Source organism: Salvia hispanica, chromosome 1 (assembly GCF_029641045.1).
Source record: "Salvia hispanica isolate PSC_SH4W2 chromosome 1, Shi_PSC_v1, whole genome shotgun sequence".
Taxonomy (NCBI): Eukaryota; Viridiplantae; Streptophyta; class Magnoliopsida; order Lamiales; family Lamiaceae; genus Salvia; species Salvia hispanica.
In genome coordinates, this window is record NC_142692.1 from 4,156,396 (window position 1) to 4,178,552 (window position 22,157).

General features: G+C 37.0%; 2 protein-coding genes and 2 pseudogenes across 2 annotated transcripts; all 4 read left to right on the top strand.

Moving 5' to 3' along the window:
- Positions 1 to 2,397: 2,397 nt before the first annotated feature.
- LOC148933127 (pectin acetylesterase 11-like) lies at positions 2,398 to 6,223 on the top strand (annotated as a pseudogene).
- Positions 6,224 to 6,226: 3 nt separating this feature from the next.
- Positions 6,227 to 8,348, top strand: LOC125221406 (glucose-1-phosphate adenylyltransferase large subunit 1, chloroplastic-like; the record flags this gene model as incomplete). Its single annotated transcript, XM_089063459.1, has 12 exons — positions 6,227 to 6,322; positions 6,451 to 6,534; positions 6,614 to 6,668; positions 6,764 to 6,839; positions 6,913 to 7,006; positions 7,078 to 7,187; positions 7,278 to 7,350; positions 7,426 to 7,506; positions 7,642 to 7,728; positions 7,839 to 7,943; positions 8,019 to 8,125; positions 8,204 to 8,348. Coding segments are annotated over 12 exons (1,098 nt in total), but the record flags the coding sequence as incomplete, so codon positions are not given.
- A 2,287-nt stretch (positions 8,349 to 10,635) lies between these two features.
- Positions 10,636 to 12,129, top strand: LOC125218965 (putative aspartic proteinase GIP2 pseudogene; annotated as a pseudogene).
- Positions 12,130 to 12,511: 382 nt separating this feature from the next.
- NIP7;1 (NOD26-like intrinsic protein 7;1) lies at positions 12,512 to 14,061 on the top strand. The gene is made up of 5 exons (XM_048119597.2): positions 12,512 to 12,698; positions 12,777 to 13,001; positions 13,211 to 13,408; positions 13,474 to 13,535; positions 13,617 to 14,061. The coding sequence occupies exons 1-5, from the start codon at positions 12,651 to 12,653 to the stop codon at positions 13,810 to 13,812; spliced, it is 729 nt and encodes a 242-aa protein (XP_047975554.1). The 5' UTR covers positions 12,512 to 12,650; the 3' UTR covers positions 13,813 to 14,061.
- The last annotated feature ends 8,096 nt before the right edge of the window (positions 14,062 to 22,157 follow it).

Genomic DNA, 22,157 nt, shown 5'->3' on the forward strand with positions numbered 1-22,157 from the left:
AATGGTCTGGTTATTGCATCCCGTAAAATCCTTGAATCACCAGCAGACCCTTCCCATCCAGGTAGGAGGTAAATGAAACGAAGCTGTGGATCACACACAGCTAGAGTGTTGGTTGTGATGTGACCTTTTCTGTTACGGTATCGGGGCGTGTCTGCTGTCGGGACATATACATTGATGTACGTTCCGTCTAATGCGCCTAGACAACCCTATACAAACAATACAAAACTAGTCAAGTATATTTACAATTCAACAATGGGTACATAAAAGTTAATATACCTTGAACCAAGACCAACGTCGGTCAGAACATGCATCATCTATAGGCACGGGCTTCACCAAAAAAAGGTTGTGAAGCGTGAGCACACCGCGGAGCACAATGTGTATGTATCGAGAAACGGTCTGGGAGGATCTCATGAAATTATAACCAACTATAGGAACCTTTTTGTGGTGGGCAAGCACACATAAGAACATGGCAACTTGTTCTTCCACTGTCACCCTCTGATCAATTAATCCTACACGGTCACGGAGAATATGACACAGCCGCCCAAAAGTGTTCCTATCCATTCTTAAATTATCCACACATGCCCTATCTGTAACACGAACTAGCCTATCCAAATTACGTATATGGGCAGGTATTGAATCTAACACAGTTGACTGACCTAGTCTGTCCCAACGCTTACGCTTTCGGGTTTGCGGGGAAAGCAAGGTGATCATAAAAGAGATGAGGATCATGTTTATTTGATAGTTACGTATAATCTCCTCTAACAAAATCAAGACGGTTGTCATTTCATTTTGCATACCATCACCCTGATAAATCCAATGATATATTTGAGGGTCAGAAAGACAATTTAATCATAAAGACAATGTAGCAACAGTTATTGAAAGAGTATTCATTAATAAATTCCACATAACACAACATTTAGGCAAGCAAATACTAGAATCCCAAAGATATGAACTTATCAGAAATCAGTCCATCAAGGAATGTCGAAGAGTTTTGGAAATTTCAGTGCACTTTTGGATTAAAGATAGCATTTAAAATAAACAAAAAAATCACACATTGATGTAGAAACTTAGATAATCTGTGCGTCCAGTGAATACTCAAATTTATACAAATTTATACACACAGCCGCAAAATGTAGATTGATTTAATTAAATTCAGCAAAACACATAGAAAGTCACCAAGGCGGCCAATTAGTCGGAATTAAGTTGAACTATTTTAAATTAAATTGGGATTAATATTGGTTACCTCACGAGAATTATCTGGGTTATCCATGGAGATCTAAAGCTTGAACGATATTCCCGAAGAATATTGAAGCTACCCTGATTGCCGGACCTGCTAATTAATTGACGGCTTGATTAATCCACCGGAAAAAAACATCATTCAAAACAAAAGAGAATTACGCATGCGGCTAACCTTCAATCGGCGACGGTCATGAGATACCAATAAGCTTTGGCGACGAACAAAAATTGTGTAGAATGCAGACAACTTGCTAATCCCGTCGAATAATGTAGCCGATCAGATTTTCTGTGATGAAGAAGGGTGTTTTAGACAAAGGCGTAAGAATTCCACAAACTGGATCTCCAAGATATGGTGATATCGGAGGCTTCCGCCTGGGCAGGGTTATACAGTTTTGGTGTGGAGGTATCTTAAATGAAACCGGGTTGGTGGTTGTATACCGGATCTTTGGATATGTATATCGGGGCAATCAAAAACAAGATAACGCCTATATCTGGGGTCATATCTAGGGCTATCAGGGCAATCAAACGCCCCCTAAAGGGATATTGGTAGAGAAACCCTAGCGCTGCGCGTAATTTTAATCCCATCTCGCCTCCACAGAAGAAACCTTCAATTCCGTGACCGTCAATGGCGTCGAGGCCTCAATTGCACGAGACATCGCCGAAAACTCAAGGTAATGAACCGTAGGCATTCATTTTTTTCAAAGTTGTGGGCATCGCCATTCGCCGACGGCGTCACCATCGATAGCCGCTTGAAATCACCATCTAACACGAAGCAATCTCATACAAGCAATCTCACTGCGTGCGCCCACTGCTTCCGCCTACTTACACAGCATCGCCGAACTCGTCTCCGTCTCCGTAAGTATAATTATACTTCCCCTTTGTGTCTGTGTGTGATAGTAATCTGTTGTGAATAGTGAAAGTGATTTTGTTAATTTTATTCCAGTATCCTTTTAGTGTTGGATGATTATGAACTTGAGATATGGTATAAAGAATGATGTAGGGAAGATGTATGATTTTCTTGGAATTGTTAAAAAAAATTGTTCCGTATCTTTTTTGTGATTTATCTTATGAGTAGTAAGTGTGGTGACTAAATTCTACTATTATCTATAAAAACAACATCATAAACACACTTCAATTTTTTTTAATCATTGTGCAGAAGTCATGGCTAGCTTGCTACTGCTGATTACATTATTTTTGGTTGCGGTCGGAATCGAAGGAGCCCACAACGTCACGATATTTGTTCTAGAGACGGCCATTTCCAAGGGAGCGGGTACGTACATATATATGTACTAGTAATTCATTATTCCTTTAGCTAACTATTCAATTTCTTTTTGAATAGTCTGTCTAGACGGCACACCTCCGGCCTATGCCTACAGCCCCGGGTTGGGGAAGGCGTCGACAACTGGCACGTGATTCTAGAGGTATATAAATTTGAACAACTTCCTCGAATTTTTTTGTGAAATGTCATGGATAGATAGATTCAATTGAATGAAAACTTGTATCACTTAATTTGAATGTACACATATATGTGTAATATCAATCATTTGATCTGCACAGTATGAGAATTAAAAATAGTTCACAATTTATATATTGAGCTTGAGTTCGTAATTGGATTTTTATCTATATTTTAAAATTACATAGATTTTATCAGTTGCTCATGGCTTTATCATTAATTTTTAATGTTGTTGAGTTCATAAGTGCTAGTGTATTATTTTTGGCTTTATGATAATAAGACTAACTATTACGAGTTTCAAAGGGTGGCGCGTGGTGTGGGAGCACGGGTGGTTGCCTCGATAGATCCACACGTCCTATTGGAAGTAGTGCTAGGCTGATATCGTTGGCTAATGGCACCTATTTCTTCAATGGGATGCTTGATAATAACTCGACCTTGAATCCAAGTATATATATACATATATAGGTGTGCATGATCAATTATTAACTATTTTAGTGAAATAACTAATACCAAATTAAAAGCCATTTGATTTGAGTCATCTAATGGCCTATAGTTAATCCAGAGTTATATATACTAAACTTTCAAAAATCGGAAAAAATCACTAAAGGCTATTCATGTCGATCTATATTATATGTATATCTAAATTTGTCTCAAATCGCAGTTTGACTTCTTTGGTTTCAAGTTTATAGTAACTTTAATGTTGTATGTATGTATTCAGATTTCTACAATTAGCACGTGTTCAAGATCTTCTACTGTGACGGCTCATCCTTCATGTCCGCACGTGGACCCAGTAAGTTTTTAAATTTCTTCCGTATGTCCAATAAGAAAAATTAGTTAACTAATTTAACTTGCACTCTTTTAAAAGGACACTGAAAAGGACAATCACGGATAGCTCTTCAAGGAGAGGCTATTTTGTGCATAGTTGCTATCGACATGGCCACATGGAAGACACACGGGGTTTAACATGCTCTTCGTTGATTGGCAATGTACATGCTAACAAAGTAAGTGAAACTATTTAAGTATCTAACATTTTAATCTCTTAGACACAATTTGTTTGGTCACACACTACTAATTTAATTTTACTTGTATTTTTCAGACGATAGCACGTGCAGTGGGCGATTCGTACTATGATCGGAGCGGATTTCAGGAAACGGATATGCTCAACAATTTGCCAAAAAACTGTACTATCACTGTCAATGAAGCTACTTTTGGGGAAAAAGTGTGGCACGTGAATTACACGCACGCGTATCTGACTATGCATGCAAAGGATGCAAAAGAGAGGATCACAACCAGCTGGAAGATGTGGTTTGACGGTTTAGCTGACTAACCGACTTAGAGGTTGAATTAGGAACTAGTATAAAAAATTTAGTTGAAACAGTTTTACATTTAATTATTTAATGAATTAATGCAATTTACAACTCTCTCTCTCTCTGTGTGTGCCTTAAATCGTTCACTGTAGGCTATTGGGCTTAGTATTTTAGTTGTTGGCTATTTGGGCTTAGTCTTTTTAATTTGAGCAAATTGCCTGTAAAGTCATGAACTTTCAAGATAATTTGTTTTTCTCCGTGAGCTTTAATTGTTGCATGAAAAGTCATATAGACTGTGCAAATTTCCCATCCGACTGTGCAAATTTCCGACTGTGCAAGTTTCTGACTGTGCAAATTTCCCAACCGACCCAACCCGATAGTTTGGGAAATTTGCACAGTCCGGTAAAGTTACTATTATCTAATGTCTTGTTAAATTTCTGACTGTGCAAATTATCTAATGTCCGGTAAATTTCCCATACTATTACAACCGTCGTCTTCTTCGAAGTGCGAGTTGTGACATCCATTTTTTTCCTACAACTCTCCAATTTCCAGATTTTTCAGCCCCTTCAGCTCATAACACTCGACAATATACTCTGCTACGGTGAAATTTTAGGAAGAAATATTGATATATTTTGAAAATTATAAAAAAATTGAAGAAGATAAATATAAAGAAAAAACTTTTTGGAACCCTCACTTCCGCCTATTTATACAACATCGCCAGCTGTGAACTCGTCTCCGTCTCCTTAAGTATAATTCTACTTCCCCTTTGTATCTAAATACACATTGAAACCACTACACACGCTTATGATACACTCATCCTTCATGTCCGATATTGAGGACGTGGACCCAGTAAGTTTTTAAATTTCTTCCGTATGTCCAATAAGAACAATTAGTTAACTAATTTAACTTGCACTCTTTTAAAAACCGGATTGGACAATTTGACGTCTTTAGTCACGAACAAGTAGGCTGACTTGTCCAGTTTAGCCCTAAAATTGTACCATACCGATAGCTACATCACTTCACTAATTTTGTCGATTTCTAAAACATTTCGCAGAAGGACAACCTGACTTATAGAGGTCTACGAATTTACGATGCGATGATTGGATGAGTTGCTGCGAATCGGAATGGGAAATGCTAAAAATGTACGTATTATTAAATTATAGTAACTTTTGGATTAAATAAATTCTAATTTCTATTTGATCGTATTAGTTTATATTTTCTCTATAGGCATTATTGTTTGGCACTTCGGCAGGTGGACTAGCCACAATTTTACATTGTGATAGGTTTCAAGCCTTGTTTTAGAATACAACTAGGGTGAAATGCGTATCGGATTCGGGGATTTTTATACACGGGTAAAGACTATCTAAACTAATTACCCAATTATCAATATTAATTTATTAGAGTATAAAATTGTAAACTATGTCGTTGATTAATTTTATTTGGCTCACCAGAGAGCATTTTCTGGGCGCTGATGTCAGAGAAAGCCTATTCTTTGGTGTGGTATCATATCATGTATGTAGTCTTCTTATTTCATTTTACTTTGTTATATAATCTAGTACACATTTCATTTTACTTTGTTATATAATCTAGTACATATTGTTAAGACGTATATTCATATATTAATTCATCATTTTTGCTATGTGTATGTATAGGGTTTGGCAAATACGTTACCCACACCATGCACTTCTAAATATAGTCCTACTCTGGTAAAAATAGCTCCTCATTACTTTTTCAGATATTATAATTATGTATTCCCCATAATCATTATTTGTATTTGTAGTGTTTTTTTCTGAAAATTTGCTCCAAGATATCCAAACCCCAATGTTTTTGATCGAATCAGCATTTGACCAATATCAGGTATATGGGTAATCTTATAGTGTACGTAATAGTTATTATTTATATTAATCTTTGTTGTTTATATATATAATTTTTAATTTTTCAACCACTTGTCACAGTTATCTATTAATGTGTACCCTAAAAACACTAAAACTCCGAGATGGGCCAATTGCACCCGAGACTTGACTTCTTGCAATTGGACTGAGATAGAAATCATGAGAGGTATACAAGTAATGTTATTAGTAATTTAGACTCAATTTAATAAGAATCGATCTTTCATATTAACTTTTTTTTTTTGTTTTGTTTAGATTTTAGGTATACATTTATAGATACACTGAAAAGGACAATCACGGACAGCTCTTCGAGGAGAGGCTATTTTGTGCATAGTTAGCTGACTGATGAGTACTTACTATGGCAGGTTTTAGCTGCCACTCAAACTCCAGGACAGGCAGGTAAAAGTTGGTTTCAAGGCACTGCAGATGCTGTGGAGGCAATTCCACTGGCTTTTTGAGGTATGAGTATTATGTATCTAGAGTTTTTTCGGGTGGAAAGATGATCTAAATTCTAAACAACCTGCAAAATGTATGGTATTTATATGAAGAATTCAATGCACTGCAGGATCCAAGAAGTAAAGATATCGAAGATGTTCTCATTCTATCTGGTGATCACTTGTACATGATGGACTACATGGACTTTGTTCAGGTAAGCTGCAATACAAAGATGTAGCGCAACATCTATATATTTCAAGCATTAACATGGCATAAGATGGTGTTTTTTGCAGTCTACCGCCAGAGTTGGGCAGATATTACTTTATTGTGCTTACCTATCGATTAAAGGTATAACACTTTTTCCACAACATAACACTTACTAACAGTTTCCAAGCTAACTATAAGTAGATGCTAAGCATTACGTTCCTGTTAGCATGTTTCAGTTTCAGAAGTAATCGATTTCCATGGCCAAGCATCCTTGCATTTTGCATTTGTTTACACAGATATAAGTCCACATCAGTAACTGTCGACTTTGGTGTTTTCTTGTGCACAAATACAAGTATTTCATGAAATTCAACTCTTTTCATGATAGGTGTGCCTCAGATTTTGGTTTGATGAAGATTGACAATAAAGGAAGAGTCCTTTCATTCAGTGAAAAACCGAGGGGAAATGAGTTGAAAGGAATGGTAATTTTAGTTACATATACTTTGTCCTTTTCTAAGTTATGGATGGAAGCAATTACAGTGGTAAATTTCAGGCAGTAGACACAACAGTTCTTGGACTCTCGCAAGAAGAGGCGGAGAAGAAGCCTTATATAGCTTCAATGGGAGTTTATGTCTTTAAGGACATACTTCTCATTCTTTTAAGGTAAGGATAAAACTCACTTGAATACAATTATCTGTGTTATCAAATATGTCAAGGCTTAGTTTAGTGCTGTCTGCTGTTCCGTTTCTTAAGACAGTGTTTCCCAACTGCGAATGACTTTGGTTCAGAAATAATCCCTGCATCAGCTAAAGAGTTCCATATTCAGGTCCTCTAAAGATTCCTTCACTAACACACAATTAGTACTTCAAGAATACAATTTCACCATTACATGTGTCTGCAGGCTTATCTATTTAACGACTACTGGGAAGATATCGGGACAATACGTTCCTTTTTTGAAGCAAACCTAGCCCTTACAGAACATGTAAGTTTCCTGAAGTGCAAAGTTTTTCTCTATAAAGATGTCATCATCACTTAAGCTCTCGTAGATGATCGACATGGATGAACGATGTATAACTTAATATTGATGTTTTTCTCTTGCAATGTTTTGTCAATTCAGCCACCAAGATTCAGCTTCTATGATGCTACAAAGCCAATCTACACATCTAGAAGAAACTTGCCACCATCAAAGATAGATGACAGCAAGGTTTCACACTTTTTGCATGACCGGGAGTCTTAAAATTGCACACCACACCACTTTCAAAAGCCACTCCAAGGAGATTCTACTCTGTATCAACATCTATTTTTGTTTTGCAGATTGTTGATTCTATAGTTTCACATGGTAGTTTCTTGACAAGTTGCTTAGTCGAGCACAGTGTTGTTGGTATCCGTTCACGAATAAACTCCAATTGCCATCTACAGGTTAGATCTTACCTGTTTCAGAGTTCGGTAATTTTGTCCACATAAAGTGTTTGCTAAGCTTGGTGGTTATTGCAGGATACAGTGATGCTCGGGGCTGACTTCTACGAAACTGATTCAGAGATTGCCTATGCTTTATCAACGGGAAAAGTACCTGTAGGAATTGGAGAGAATACAAGAATCAAGTACAGACAGTTTGATTTATGAGTAAATCCTCAAAAATTCTTTCACATTATTTCATTCTCACATTTCTCCATTTGCAGAGAATGCATCATTGACAAGAATGCTCAAATTGGTAAGAACGTCGTCATTGAAAATTCAGAGGTAAGTTTCTCTCAGAATGCTTACCAGCAGTGTATTCTCATATCATTCATTTCAAACTTCATTCAATAATTGTATTGGTTATCGTATTGGTAATCAAATTATATGAGCATGAGATTATATAATTAGTGAAAGTCTTTTAATCTTATGTTTTATTCATAACAAACATTTTAGACAGTAAAGAATATGCAGATTAATTAAGGAGTAATTACAAAATGTGCACTTCAAGTTTACCTATTCAACACATTTTGTGTAAGGTGAAGCAAATCGCTTCTTGATTAACAGGTGCTTCTTGATTTAGCTGACTACCAAACTTAGAGGTTGAATTAGAAACTACTCCTCTGTCCCCCAAATATTGTTCTACTTCGACCCGACACGAGCTTTATCTAATAATGTGTGATGACCAAACCAATTGTCTGCCAATTCCAATGCCATTAATTTATGTCAACCTATATTATATGTAGAGAAAAGATATGCTGCACAACCAATTTAAGCGTCTGTGAGAGCGCCTCATTCCCACGTCGGCCATTTGCTGAGTGTCTCTTTCCTTGATCTACGTCAGCACATATCTTTTTTCCTGTCTCTGAAAGTATTTATTTTCCTCAAATATATTCATCTATTCATTTATTCTCTCTAGGTTTTACAAATTGAGCCGCTCTATTCATCATCTTCCTTTTCACATTGATTTTCGGAATTCTATCATATTTTTTGCGTCCATGCCACAAATTTAAAAACATAAAAGCATGAAACTGGAATAAACCACAAAAACCATTTGCACAAATTCATACAAAATTTTAAAAATAGAATAAGAATCAAATTCTAATTTGACAAAAAATTGTTGTCAATTCATTAATTTGATGCTTTCATCTTCAAACTCATACTAGTACTAATAATCTCCAAGCCACATAAACTTAGGAAGTCGCGTATCCAAAAATGTTTGCACAAACTAGTGGATATCTTTCATCTTTATACTTGTAGGAGTATATTAATAGAGAACAAATTTAGGGAAATTATTTGTACAGTCCGAAGCAACGAGGAAGTGTGTTGAAGCTGTTGTGCAAAATCATTTGCAACAAATCGAAACCTAGCAAGAGAAGAGTCCGAAGAAAAAACATTGATGCTCCGGGGAAATCCAAAGCCCTAAATGAACGAGAAAGATGAAATCTAGTAAGGCTATATGTGAAGAATAAGAAGACCGGTAGGAAGAATCAATCTATTGGAATTCGAATACCCGCTATTTTCGACATAATTAGGGAGACATGACGGATGTAGTTATTGAAAAAATAAATACTTGGGTACCAAGTATTCCAACACCTGATCGGCTATATTCGATACTCAATGAAGTGCAACTCACTTAATTTTTTCAATCATTTAATGAATTAAACTTGATAATCGATATAAAAAATTCTTTTTAAAATGAAATATAATTTTACATGGTCTTTATCCAAGTCGTTCGAAATTGAATTAATTCAACATTATTTGAAATTAATTATGTCAGATGGGATAAGATTTATAAGTTAAAATTAAATATAAATTATAGTATATAATATAATAAAATACTCCGTATTAAATCATTTTAAATCGAAATCGAAATTGAAATCGAAATGAAAATGAAAATGAAAATGAAAAGCAATGAAATCGAAATCCAGATATCAAAGATAGGTGTTTCATGGATGATATGGTGTGCTGATGTGATGGCCCAGATAAAAGAATTGGATAATTGGATATGCTATTATTCTTGAGCATATCTTCTTTCAAATATTAACATGATTCCAAGTATATGCTCTCGTTTAAAAATAATAGCCAATTCCCCTTTTTCCCCACTCCCACATTTAAAAATAAAAAATATATTATCAACTCATTTAATCAACGTGGCTTATCTGTGATGGGCTGCAAACACTTAATAATTCAAATAAAATAACTACTACCCCAATTTATTTGTCTCACTTACCGTAGCCCTCTTTTATTAGTAGTAATTTTTATTTCAATTGCAGGCTCCAGACATAAGTTTATTTAATCAGATTACTAGTATTCAAAGACCTTCAAAGTAAGTCAATATTAAGAACTAATTAAGTCAAGTAATGCTCCAATATTTATAGTACTTCTGAATATTCATTTCAGAGTATTATACTACTTACACTTCTTTTGAAGTGGAGTAATTATATATCTCACAATAAGCGTTAACAAATTAACATGACATACACATGTGAAAACCGTGATGGTAGTAGTCTAGCCACTAAATTCATGGAAAATATCGCAAATGTCCCACTTCTTTTCTTTACCAGAATAATTCATGAATTTTCGTAATTTAATTCGTATAATATTAATGTACTATACATATACTGATATACACATAAAAAAAATGACAGTTAACTTTAATCTCAAGACCTGAACTGCGGCCTTTCGCCACAATCAAACTGATATTCAGACCTCTCTCTCTTTCTCTCTTTCTCTCTCTCTCACACACAACACAGACATGGCTTGCTCTGCTCAATTCTTGCTTCTTCTGCTTCCTCTCATTCTACTCATTTCGAAAGCCACCTCCCTTCCCCACACTCCCACCTTGCCAAAAGCTGCAATCTTTCCCGTTTCCAAAGATCCCTCAACTCTTCAATACGTAGCTCATCTTTCCATGGGAGAAAATCTCGATTCAGCCAATCTCGTGCTTGACCTAAACGGCCCTTCTCTTTGGATGGCCTCCGAGCTCAAATCAGCTTCCCAGTCTCACCAGCCCTGCTCGCTCAAGTGCTCCATGGCTAAGTCAATTAAAGGCGGTGGAGCAGAGTACAACTCCAAAGGTTGTACCTTGCTGGCAGAGAATTCAATTTCAAGAACTTCCACATCTGGAGATCTGACTGAGGATGTGTTAGCTATGGAGTTCTGGGATGGGATTGGGCCTTCTTCATTTGCCAAGACTGAGAAATTCTTGTTTTTATCCTCTCCAAACTTGCTGCTCAAGGGCTTGGCTCATGGTGCTAGAGGCATGCTAGGGTTGGGAGACTCAAGAATCTCACTCCCATCACAATTCTCCACTACTTTTGGATTCTTTGAGAGGAGATTCTCAGTGTGTCTGTCCCCTCAAAAAGGTGCGGTCTTCCTCGGTGGGAGCCCCCAAATCTCAAGCTCAATGTTGTTCACACCTCTAATCTCCAAGAAAGGTGAAGGCTTTTATTACATTGATGTCAGTTCAATCAAGGTTTCTGGCAAGAAACTCCCTTTGCTGCAAAAAGGGATTCTTGGTGCCAAGATTAGTACCATTGCTCCTTACACTACATTTGAGAGCAAGATTTATGCTGCATTTGTTGAGTCCTATGTTAGTGCTGCAATCTCCATGAATCTGAGTTTAGTGCCACCCGTGGCTCCATTTGAAGTGTGTTTTGGTTTATCACATATGGAGAATGTTCCGATTGTTGATCTTGTTCTGCAAAGTGAGTTGGTGAAGTGGAGGATTCATGGGGAGAATTCAATGGTGGTGGTGAATGATGAAGTGATGTGTTTGGGATTCTTGGATGGTGGTCCGAATCCTAGGGAGTCAATTGTTGTTGGTGGCTATCAGATTGAGGATCATCTGCTTGAGTTCAACTTGGGAAACTCCATGCTTGGATTTGCTTCCTTGTTGAAGGGAGAGAAGAAGTGCTCTGATTTTGAAGCATCTTCTATGGATAGGGAGATTTTTTGATGCTTTGTTTAGGAGAGGGAACTCATTTTTGGTTTAATTCTCGATTAGTATAGTTGTGGGATTGTAGTTCTAATCTTGTGAGGTTTTCTATTTTACATTTATAGGTTTCCTTCTTTTGTGTGATGTAACAAGCATTCTTGATGTAGTATGATAACTACTACTCCATTAAGAGTTGTGGAGTAGATGAAATTATGTCTATTAATGGATAGGGAGATCTAGAATTTTGTTATATGAAATGGGATCATAATCACAAGTATGTGAATTATGTCATTATTTGACATTAAATGTGTCAAGAAATAGTAAAAGATAATGATCCTAAATATAGTACACAGAAGATGATGTTAAGATACAAAAACCAATGGCAGATTCAAGCGGAGTCGGGGATTAATGTTAGTTGATCGATCCCATCGCACTCTTTATGCCTTCTAACGCCGTCGTCGACCTACCAAGTTGGTGAATGATAAGGAGCAGTTAGAAGGCTCCTTTTGTTTAAATGTGACATTCAAGAAGCATGAGTCATTTTTAAAGGTGAAAAGTTATATTATGGGAGCAACGCAAGAATTGCGTGCCATTTTTCCACTTAAAATCCTAACAAATATGTATCAACAAAATACTGATCCACACCAAAACTTCTATCTTCCAAAATCTTGAAAAAAATATGTTGTAGGTCCGATCATCTTCACCCCCAACTCTAATTTAGATAATAAAACATGTCTTCAGCCGATGGTCCTCCCACAAATCTCAGCCTTGTCCGAATGGTAAAAGCGCGTCATCTTTTTGGCTTGAGCGTTTTGTACCGCGTAAAAACAGTTAGCTAAGTTATATATTTAGTGCAGGTGGCGGCCGAGGCTGTGGGGACGTTCGTGTTGATGTTCTGCATTAGTGGGATAATCGGAAACCTGAATTCGATGGGGATTCAAACCGGGCTTTTGGAATATGCAGCGACCGCAGGTCTTACTGTGGTGGTGATCGTCTTCTCGATAGGCCCCATTTCCGGGGCTCATATCAACCCTGCAGTCACAATCGCCTTTGCAACGGCCGGCCCCTTCCCTTGGTCTAAGGTTAACACGAACGTCACTTGTCCCACATCGGTTGTGTAAGACAACAGATGTTAGGTTTAATTATAATACCAAATGAACTTTCTCTCTCTTTATTCGGGCAGTCTGCTTTTTTGGGATGAGTTCTCTTGTTTTGGTATGTAACATGATAAAATAAGACTAAAATATCATAAGAATAACTAATTTGATGTATAATGTTTGTGTGTTTTAAGGTTCCATTGTATGTTATTGCACAAGTAGGGGGGTCGGTTCTGGCGACGTACGCAGGGCAGTTCGTGTACGACATCAAGCCGGAGCTGATGCTGACGACGCCAGCCCGTCGGGGGTGGATCGACGCCTTCTTGGTGGAGCTCGTCGCGACGTTCATCGTGCTCTTCATGACTACATCGTTGTTCAACGAATTGCAATCGGTAAGACCAACATTGTCATTTTTTTTGTTTGGGATTTTGTCCTAATTAGCAAGCCATTTATGCAGCTCAAATATGTGTCTGGATTTGTTGCTGGAGGGGCTATATGTTTGGGAGTCCTTGTCTCGGGGTATAACATATTTAAATCAAATAGTCGGAAAAATCATGAAGTTTGGTCAGTATAAAAAATTTGGACTAATTTATTGCGTAGGCCCGTCTCAGGAGGATCAATGAACCCGGCAAGATCACTAGGACCAGCACTTGTTACATGGAGATTTGATAGATTGTGGGTATATCTTGTAGCCCCGACGGTCGGAGCCATAGCCGGTGTTGTTTTTTATCGAGCCTTGCGCCTCCAAGGCTGGTCTTGCGACATCATCCAAGGCACCCATCCCTCATTGCAGTAGGGTGTGTCACTCCAGTTATAGTGATGTAGTAGTACAGAAATTCAAATGCATTGCTTGGCTTTTTTCACTTCTCTATATTCATCAAGATTGCAAATGTAATGTCACAATATATGTTGTCTAGGCTTGATAAAAGTTAGTAGGAGTTCAGTTGCCAAGTTACTATTTAGATTGTTCGTTGGCATACTTTTTTAAGGTTAAATTGAGTACCTTTATTCTAAATCCGATAACTTAGAATCGTCGGTTTTGAAATCAAGTTCATACTAATCGATTCCCCTTGAGTTATATACACTCCCTAGTTACTTGTTTGTGGCGTGACAATGTCAATGATAGAAAATAATTGAACGAATAGAGTGGTGCTAAATGGTCACATTATGGCTACCCACACAAGGTTATATAAGTAGAAGTTAATGGACGAACTAAAAGGACTTATATACCCTTGACCTTATCTTTTGTTTTTTAAACTTAAGTTGTAGGAGTACACTAATTACTAGTCTTAAAATCATTAAATTTACTATAAGAGTCTATTCTTTTTCTTTCTAGGTCGATGGGGACATAGGGTTTTATATATGTGGAGTAATTATTTTTGGTTCTTTTATCTTGTCGTTTTTTATTTTTTTTCCTACATCACTTAGGTATATATTACATATTTAACATGTTCGATATAATTAAAATCGTAGTTATTTACTATCGATAGTTTATTGTTCATCGGGTATCTTAGACAATAGGCAGAATCTGATTCCTTAAAATGTGTTTGTTTTTGTGAATGAAAGCGGCAAATGTTTGGAATAATTCATGATAACAAACACTAGGTCCAAAAGGTTGGAGAAAATTTAGATTATTCTGAAATGACAGCCCAGCCCAATAAAAAACTTTTCAAAAATTTGTATGCCGTGATGATCCTAGTCGAATATTTTTTTCCCACGAAAAAAAAAATGAGTGTTTTACAAAGTTAAATAGAAAACTAAAATAAAATTAAAAAATAAATAAAAATAAATTAAATTAAAAAGATTAAACATTTAGTACTGTTTGTCTTAAAGGAAAATTATTCAAGTACATTGAGAGTTGAGACCACTAAAATGAGAATATAACTCAATTATACTAAAACAAAGACGAAGGAGTCATATTTAGTTAAGCCTTGAGGAAATATGTATAATTGCATATAAAAAAAATCAAAGTATACTAGTATAGCTGGTATATATAGTTTTACTATTTATGTTGAAAACAGTAACATGGTATTTGTATTTAAAAAATTAGTAGTGTGTATGGTAGTATGTCTCTGTTACAAATACTATGCAGTATTATCCAATATCGATTGAGGAGTACAATATTTATGATGTTTATAGATCAAATATGTTCTCTCATATTTGTTCAGAGTAATTTGCAAAATTCTAGTAGTATTTTGAAATTGGGCTCTTCTGTTAATAATGTGGCAAACAAGATTTATTATATGTACTTCAATATCAATCAATAGACAAAATCACGTTTTGCAGAAGTAATTTAAGTATGAAGAAATATTTTAAGTAGATTATACTCCCTCTTATTAAAGTGAGTTATAATTAAGAAATTTTGTTAGAAGTTACGTGTACATAGTTTCAAAGTAAATTTCTACGTTATCCCCCTCCCTTCACCCAAATATATAATAGTGGACAAATTACCAAGAAAATCATGTTTTTCTATGTGTTAAAACACATCAAAATTCAAAAGGATGACGAACAACGTGGTGGTAGTAAATGCATAACTTTAAAACTATAGATAATTAAAATATAATTGTGATCCAATCAAACGGATATATAGTTACTCCATCTCATTGAGTTGGAAAATATGGTGGCAAAATACTTTTTGAAGAATAAAAAAATGATTGTCTCCTACTCCATAACTTAGGTACTAGTATAGTTTAGTAAAAAAAATCCCATCTCTTATGATCAAATAACTTTTTACTAATATTTTAAGTGGGGTGTCGCAATATTGATGTTGAGTGTGTAAATTAATTATATCTGTTGTAGGGACAAAGAAAGGGACTAATAAACTCTTCCTTGAAAAAAATAAGAGAAATCAAGAGTATTTTTTTATTGAACTATATTCTACTCCTAGTTTACTATATTAAAATTTGTTTGAGAATTCGTGAGACTTATAATACTTCTTAATAGAATTAATATATTTGAAAAAATATGTTGTTCATGTGTAACATAAAATATAACTGGAATATTTCATATGTCAATTCACCTATTTCATTAAGGAATTACACCTTTATTCCAATAATACGTAGATATTCTTCAAATGCTATTCCACGTAAAATAAAGAGTTGCACTTGCACACTTCATTTTCTTTATCAAATTTCCATCTTCCTAGTAGAATATTTTCCACTAATTAATTATTCTAAATGAATATATCATTGGTCATGCGCCATGGGCCATTCATGACTCCACTTCCATAAGAATATTATTGATACAGATTATTACGTCATAGTTTTTTTCTCTTTTCTTCTAATCAAAATTAATAAGTTGTCACGACTCACTAATTAAAACAAAATTAAGACAGTTGATCAGTTATAAAATTTAGAACTTAATTTATTATCTCGCTTTAATCATACGATGAGATCACTGATGTATGTGTGTATTTTATAAATAAATAAATTTTTTCGTAATAAATATTTTAAAATCTAATACTATCGTGGAACGTTCAAGCCAATGATATTCGAATCTAATTGTTGAGCTGAGTCATATCCTACAAAACCACGCAAAATTTAACTTAGACATTGACACATAAATATTCTAATGGTCCAAACCTCCAATGACTATGGGAACATCTCAAACCAACCACCAAGATAAATTATTAAAAAAACATGTGATTTCATTTTCCAATTCATCAATTAAAGCTCGTCATTTTTTTTGGGCTCGAGTGTCATGCGCAATTTTTACTCTATATAGGAATAAATTATTTATTATACTCCTACTATATATCAATGAACTAATTGCTCCTCTTGACTTGAGGTTAGTTATATATAGAAATAAATTTTGTATTGTGATGTCACTTTTTTCTAGTGGTATTATATATAAAGATTACATATAAGATTAGATAAAAGAATTAAAAATAAAATCCATAATTTAATGAAGGCTTGCTCCATTATTGGGACTTGGGAGGCCATGGATAGGTCAATGGATAATGTGTGGTATGCATTTATAGAAAGTGACAAGATAAGTTGTGGTGGTAATCTCAATCGTGATTGTGCTTCACTATTTTCGTTTTTTTAAAAAAAAATTTAAGATTTTTTTTGGGGCAACTAGATTTTTCTATGTTTATCAAGATGGTTAATTTTTTATTTTTATTTTTTATTTTTTATTTTTTTAATTTGGAGTTAATTTGTTTGGCCGTGTTTTTTAAATTGATCCAACGTCGAACAACTTAGCTTAGATTTTTCCAATATTGTTTCAACGCAATTAATTGTTTGCTGTACTTTGTCTTTGTGTTATTTACGAAAGTACTACATTTTTCTCACTTTATTATAACGTCAACTTTTCTACCTATACTCTACTCTATGATACATTATTTAGATTTGGACCAGGAATTGGAATACAATTGAACATAAATAAAATCACTAAATTTAAATTTAAGTAAAATATCCAACAGACTTTGACACGGTACATAAGTATATAATTAAATGTTAATAAAATTGCAATGTGTAGATGTCCAACTATCTAATGCTAGCTTAAGACCAAAATGTAAAATTATATATTCATAAGCATATTTTAAACCCAAAAAATCTCGTAGACTCGTCGTTATATATTCATATTGGTCTTTTTCTTTACGAAAAATACAGCTACCTATACCATAACTATTTCATTTATTATGTCACATTTAGACCAAGAGAATTAAAGTTTTAAGCAATAAATGTTGCTTTTTCCCACTACCACACCAATAATAATTGAAGGGCCACCATATTCCAATTGAATGGAAAAAAACATATAGATAGTCTTTTTTTTATTTAATTTTCTGTAAAGATAGTTCTTTTTATTTTTGATAATTTTTTTCTTTTATATAATATGTCTCATTTTCTTTTAGTAATATTAACATTATCTTTTTATGTTATTTACGTTTGTATCAATTTTATATTAAAACTTATAATTAAATTAATACTACTAACTACCAAGATAATTGATACTAGCATGAGACATTAAAATAAAGCAATTAAAGATCTAAGAGATAAATATGAATCTTAATTTGCTGACAAGGCAATTAGAAACTGCGGGCCACTACAAAAACTGTGGGCGTCAAAATCAACACTTATTAATTATTTATATAGAAATATCTCGTATTTTTCCCACTAAAGTCGTCAACTTTTTAATTTTTTTAAAAAAGTTATTAATAATTGTTCTTCATATGATACCTCAAAAATATAACAATATCATACTCACAAAACTTTGTTTTATTATCATATAAATTCAGCATCTTTTGGTAAAACAGTTGATAGTGATGGTATAGGAAATAAACAATAAACAGAAGGCGTGTTATAAATTTGGGAGTTAATTTAGCCATTCAATCAATTAATCTGAGGGATTATTTCGCTATTAAAGATAATATTTTCAAACAATGTTTGATTTCAGACACGCTGAGGTGCGGTCGTCCACACCATGGGCCCCAATTTAGGACTTAAGTGAAATTATTTGGACCTAATCAAAATTGAAACAATTGTATAGACTTGTAAGAGATTCAGATGATATTGTATATATAGAGTGATAGAGCTATTTACGCGGTTCAACTCTATTTTACTATTTAAAAAGAATTGATAAAGAAAACCTGAAAATGAATTTATAGTTACTCTCAACTCAATACAACAATTTGATTGCAGACATAATCGATAAAGTATAATCTTTTCAAATGAAATAAAAAAGATGTCACTTCATTATATATTCATTATATATGATGTTTTATTCGTAATGGGGTTTGTATGCTATTTAATTAATCAGAATTTTTAGTTGTTCTTTATTGTTCTATTTTTATCTCAATATATGTTGGTTTGGTATATATATTTTTTATTTAAAAGGAATAGATAATGGTTCTCTATTTATTCTATAGTAGCTCAGTTTTTAACCTAGTTAAATAGAGAGAAACATTTTATCAACTTAATAGCGGTGTACAAGGTGGGTCGAACAAATTATGATGATGTCACATTTACTTTTCACAGAGAGAATGTAAGAGCACTCCCAATGGAGTTCCCTAAAAACTCCCTTATTTCTCCCTAACTCCTGCCACATCAGCGCCACATCAGCACCAAAATTTATCCCCAGTTTTTAGCCAAGTGCTACATTGGTTTCTCCCTTATTTCTCCCTTATTTCTCCCTAACTCAACATTTCATTTTTACATCATTATTTTTTATATTATTTAATTTTCCCTACAAATGTATTTAATAAATAGACTAATAATGAACAATTCATCGTTGTATTAATCATTGGAAAATATAATACAACGAGAAAAAAAAAACTACAAATAAAAAACGCAAATAAACAAAGATTTAAAAAAAAAAAATCTAAGACGGAGGGGCCGGAGGGGCGTCGGGATCGAGCCCCAGCGTACTCTGCAGGTGTTGGATGCATTTCCAGAGGGCCGCCTTTTCTTCAGGGGTCCCGCCGCCGGTGAAGTACAGCGTGTACATCTGGGTCAGATTGGCGACATTGCTCGAATAAGTGGCTTTTTCTAAGTCGATGACGGATTCCGACGCGACTTCCGACGTTGCGCCCTTCCCCTTCCGCCTCCCCTTCGCCTTCTTCACTCCCTCCGGGCGCTCGTGCGGACCATCCCCACTCAAGTCGATGTGGGCCGCGCTCCCCTCGCTCTCCGAAACGCTAAGTCGCGAGCGCACCGATTTCCCGTGCAGCGCGTCGTGCATTCCCGTCCGGAATTTGGGGAGATCCTTCAGCTTATCGTAGATGTTCCAATACTTGAAGCCCTTCGTCGACAAGTACTGGCTACTATACATCCGGATGGCCTCATCTCGGACCATGTGCTCGTTCTGGCCACTCGTCATGTGAGTCATCAAGTTAGAATAAATACCGTTGAAGTGCCCGCAGTCCCTCATGAGGCGCTCCCAATGCCGACGGATCGCCTCGCTGCCATGGTCCTTCATTGAGGCAGTCTTGTGGCTCCTGTACTTCGCGGCAATCCGCTCCCAGAATATGATCTCAGTCTGGTAGTTGCTGCGCTCCGCGTCCTGTGACGTGTCCGCCCAGCAGTCGGCTATCAGCTCGGACTCTTGCAGAGTGTAAGTAGTCCTTACCCGCTTCGGCCTCTCATCGGAACCCGTATCAGTCGCAGCCGACGACGCCGGCGCCTTCCCCCTCCCGCTCCTAGAAGGCGGCTCGGTGGGCGTTTCTTCCACCTCGAAGTCCTCCGCGCTCAGTGTCGCGGCCTGAGATTCTTGGTCGCCTGGGGTTGATCCGGGGGTGTCGAACTGGGGCCGATACACATCGTCGGCTGGAAAGGGCATTCTGCCGGCAGAGTTGAAGTACGGAGAAAGTCTCCGCGCCGGAGGAGTCTGCAAAGGAGACGGACCCCCGTATGGAAGTTGGCCGGGAGGAGAACCCATCGCCAACAACGACTGCATCCACTGCTCGTTTGCTTCATCCGTGTTGGGAATTTGTGAACTCGACTCTTTCCCCTTACCCTTATCCTTACCCGATCGGGAACTTTTCTTCCAAAAGCTCATAATTTTGATGAAAATTGAAGATTGGGAGAAGAGATTGAAAATGGAGAGAATGAAGATTGTGGGTGATGAATGGAGGAAGTGGAGGAAATATTTATAGGGGTGGAATGTAAAATAGCCGTTGGGTTCAAAAAAAAAAAAAAAAAATTTTAATTATCGCCGATTATCGCCGAGCGTCGCCACAGTGGCCGGCGATCGCTCGGCGATAATCCGGCGTTAGAACGCCACTCGGCGAAGCAACGGCAACATTATCGCCGAATTATCGCCGACTTCGCCACAATGGCCGGCGATAATTCGGCGATAACCGGCGATTTATCGCCGAGAATTCGCCACCTCCATTGGGAATGCTCTAAGAGCACTCCCAATGGAGGTGGCGAATTCTCGGCGATAAATCGCCGATTATCGCCGAATTATCGCCGGCCATTGTGGCGAAGTCGGCGATAATTCGGCGATAATGTTACCGTTGCTTCGCCGAGTGGCGATTTATCGCCGGATTATCGCCGAGCGATCGCCGGCCACTGTGGGCGACGCTCGGCGATAATCGGCGATTTTTAAAATTTTTTTTTTTTTTTTTGGCCGAACGGCTATTTTATCCCACCCCTATAAATATTTCATCCTCTTCCTCCATTCATCACCCACAAACTTCATTCACACAAATTTTCAATCTTTTTTCTCTCCATCTTTATTAAATGAGTTCTGATTCATCGTCTCGTGCTCAGTCCGACGAGGAAATATCACATTCTTCTTCCGAAGAAGAGGTACCTCCCGCTCCCACCGGATGGGATGTAGCGGGTTTCGCCAACAACCCAATCAACAACTATATCTCCCGCTGCATACAAAGCGAGATCGCTCGAATGCAGCAGCCACCCCCCCAACGGCCAATCCGCCGGCGGCGCCGATACATCCCTCGCAACCACACTGGTGCGCACGATCGGCTGTTCGCCGATTATTTCGCGGAGGAACCACGTTATCCGGCAGATGTATTTCGTCGCCGGTTCAGAATGCGCCGCTCCCTCTTCCTGCGCATTGTTAATGCGTTGTCCGCGCGTTACCCCGAGTTCCGGCTCCAGCGAGACGCAGCAGGGAAGCCCGGACTATCGCCCCTACAGAAATGCACTGTTGCCATCCGGCAGTTGGCATATGGAGGGTCCGCCGACATGTTCGATGAGTATCTGCAATGCGGCGAGACGACTGGCAACGAGTGCCTGAAGAATTTCTGTCAGGGCGTGCGAGAGATATTTGGGGAGCACTACCTTCGCTCGCCGGACGCAGCTGACTGCCAGTTCCTACTGGATTGGCACTGGAGGACCCACGGCTTTCCGGGGATGCTCGGCAGCATCGACTGTATGCACTGGCAGTGGAAGAACTGCCCAACCGCGTGGCGAGGCCAGTTTACTACCGGCTACAAAGGTACGCATCCCACCATCATTCTTGAAGCCGTTGCCGACCAACGGCTTTGGATTTGGCATGCTTATTTTGGTATAGCCGGGTCGAACAACGACCTAAATGTTCTCAATTCCTCGCCCCTTTTCAACGAGCGGATCAACGGATTAGGCCCCTCCATCGAATTCACGGCCAATGGCAATGTGCATAACATGGGGTACTACCTGGCTGACGGCATCTATCCGCAATGGCCCGTGTTTCTGA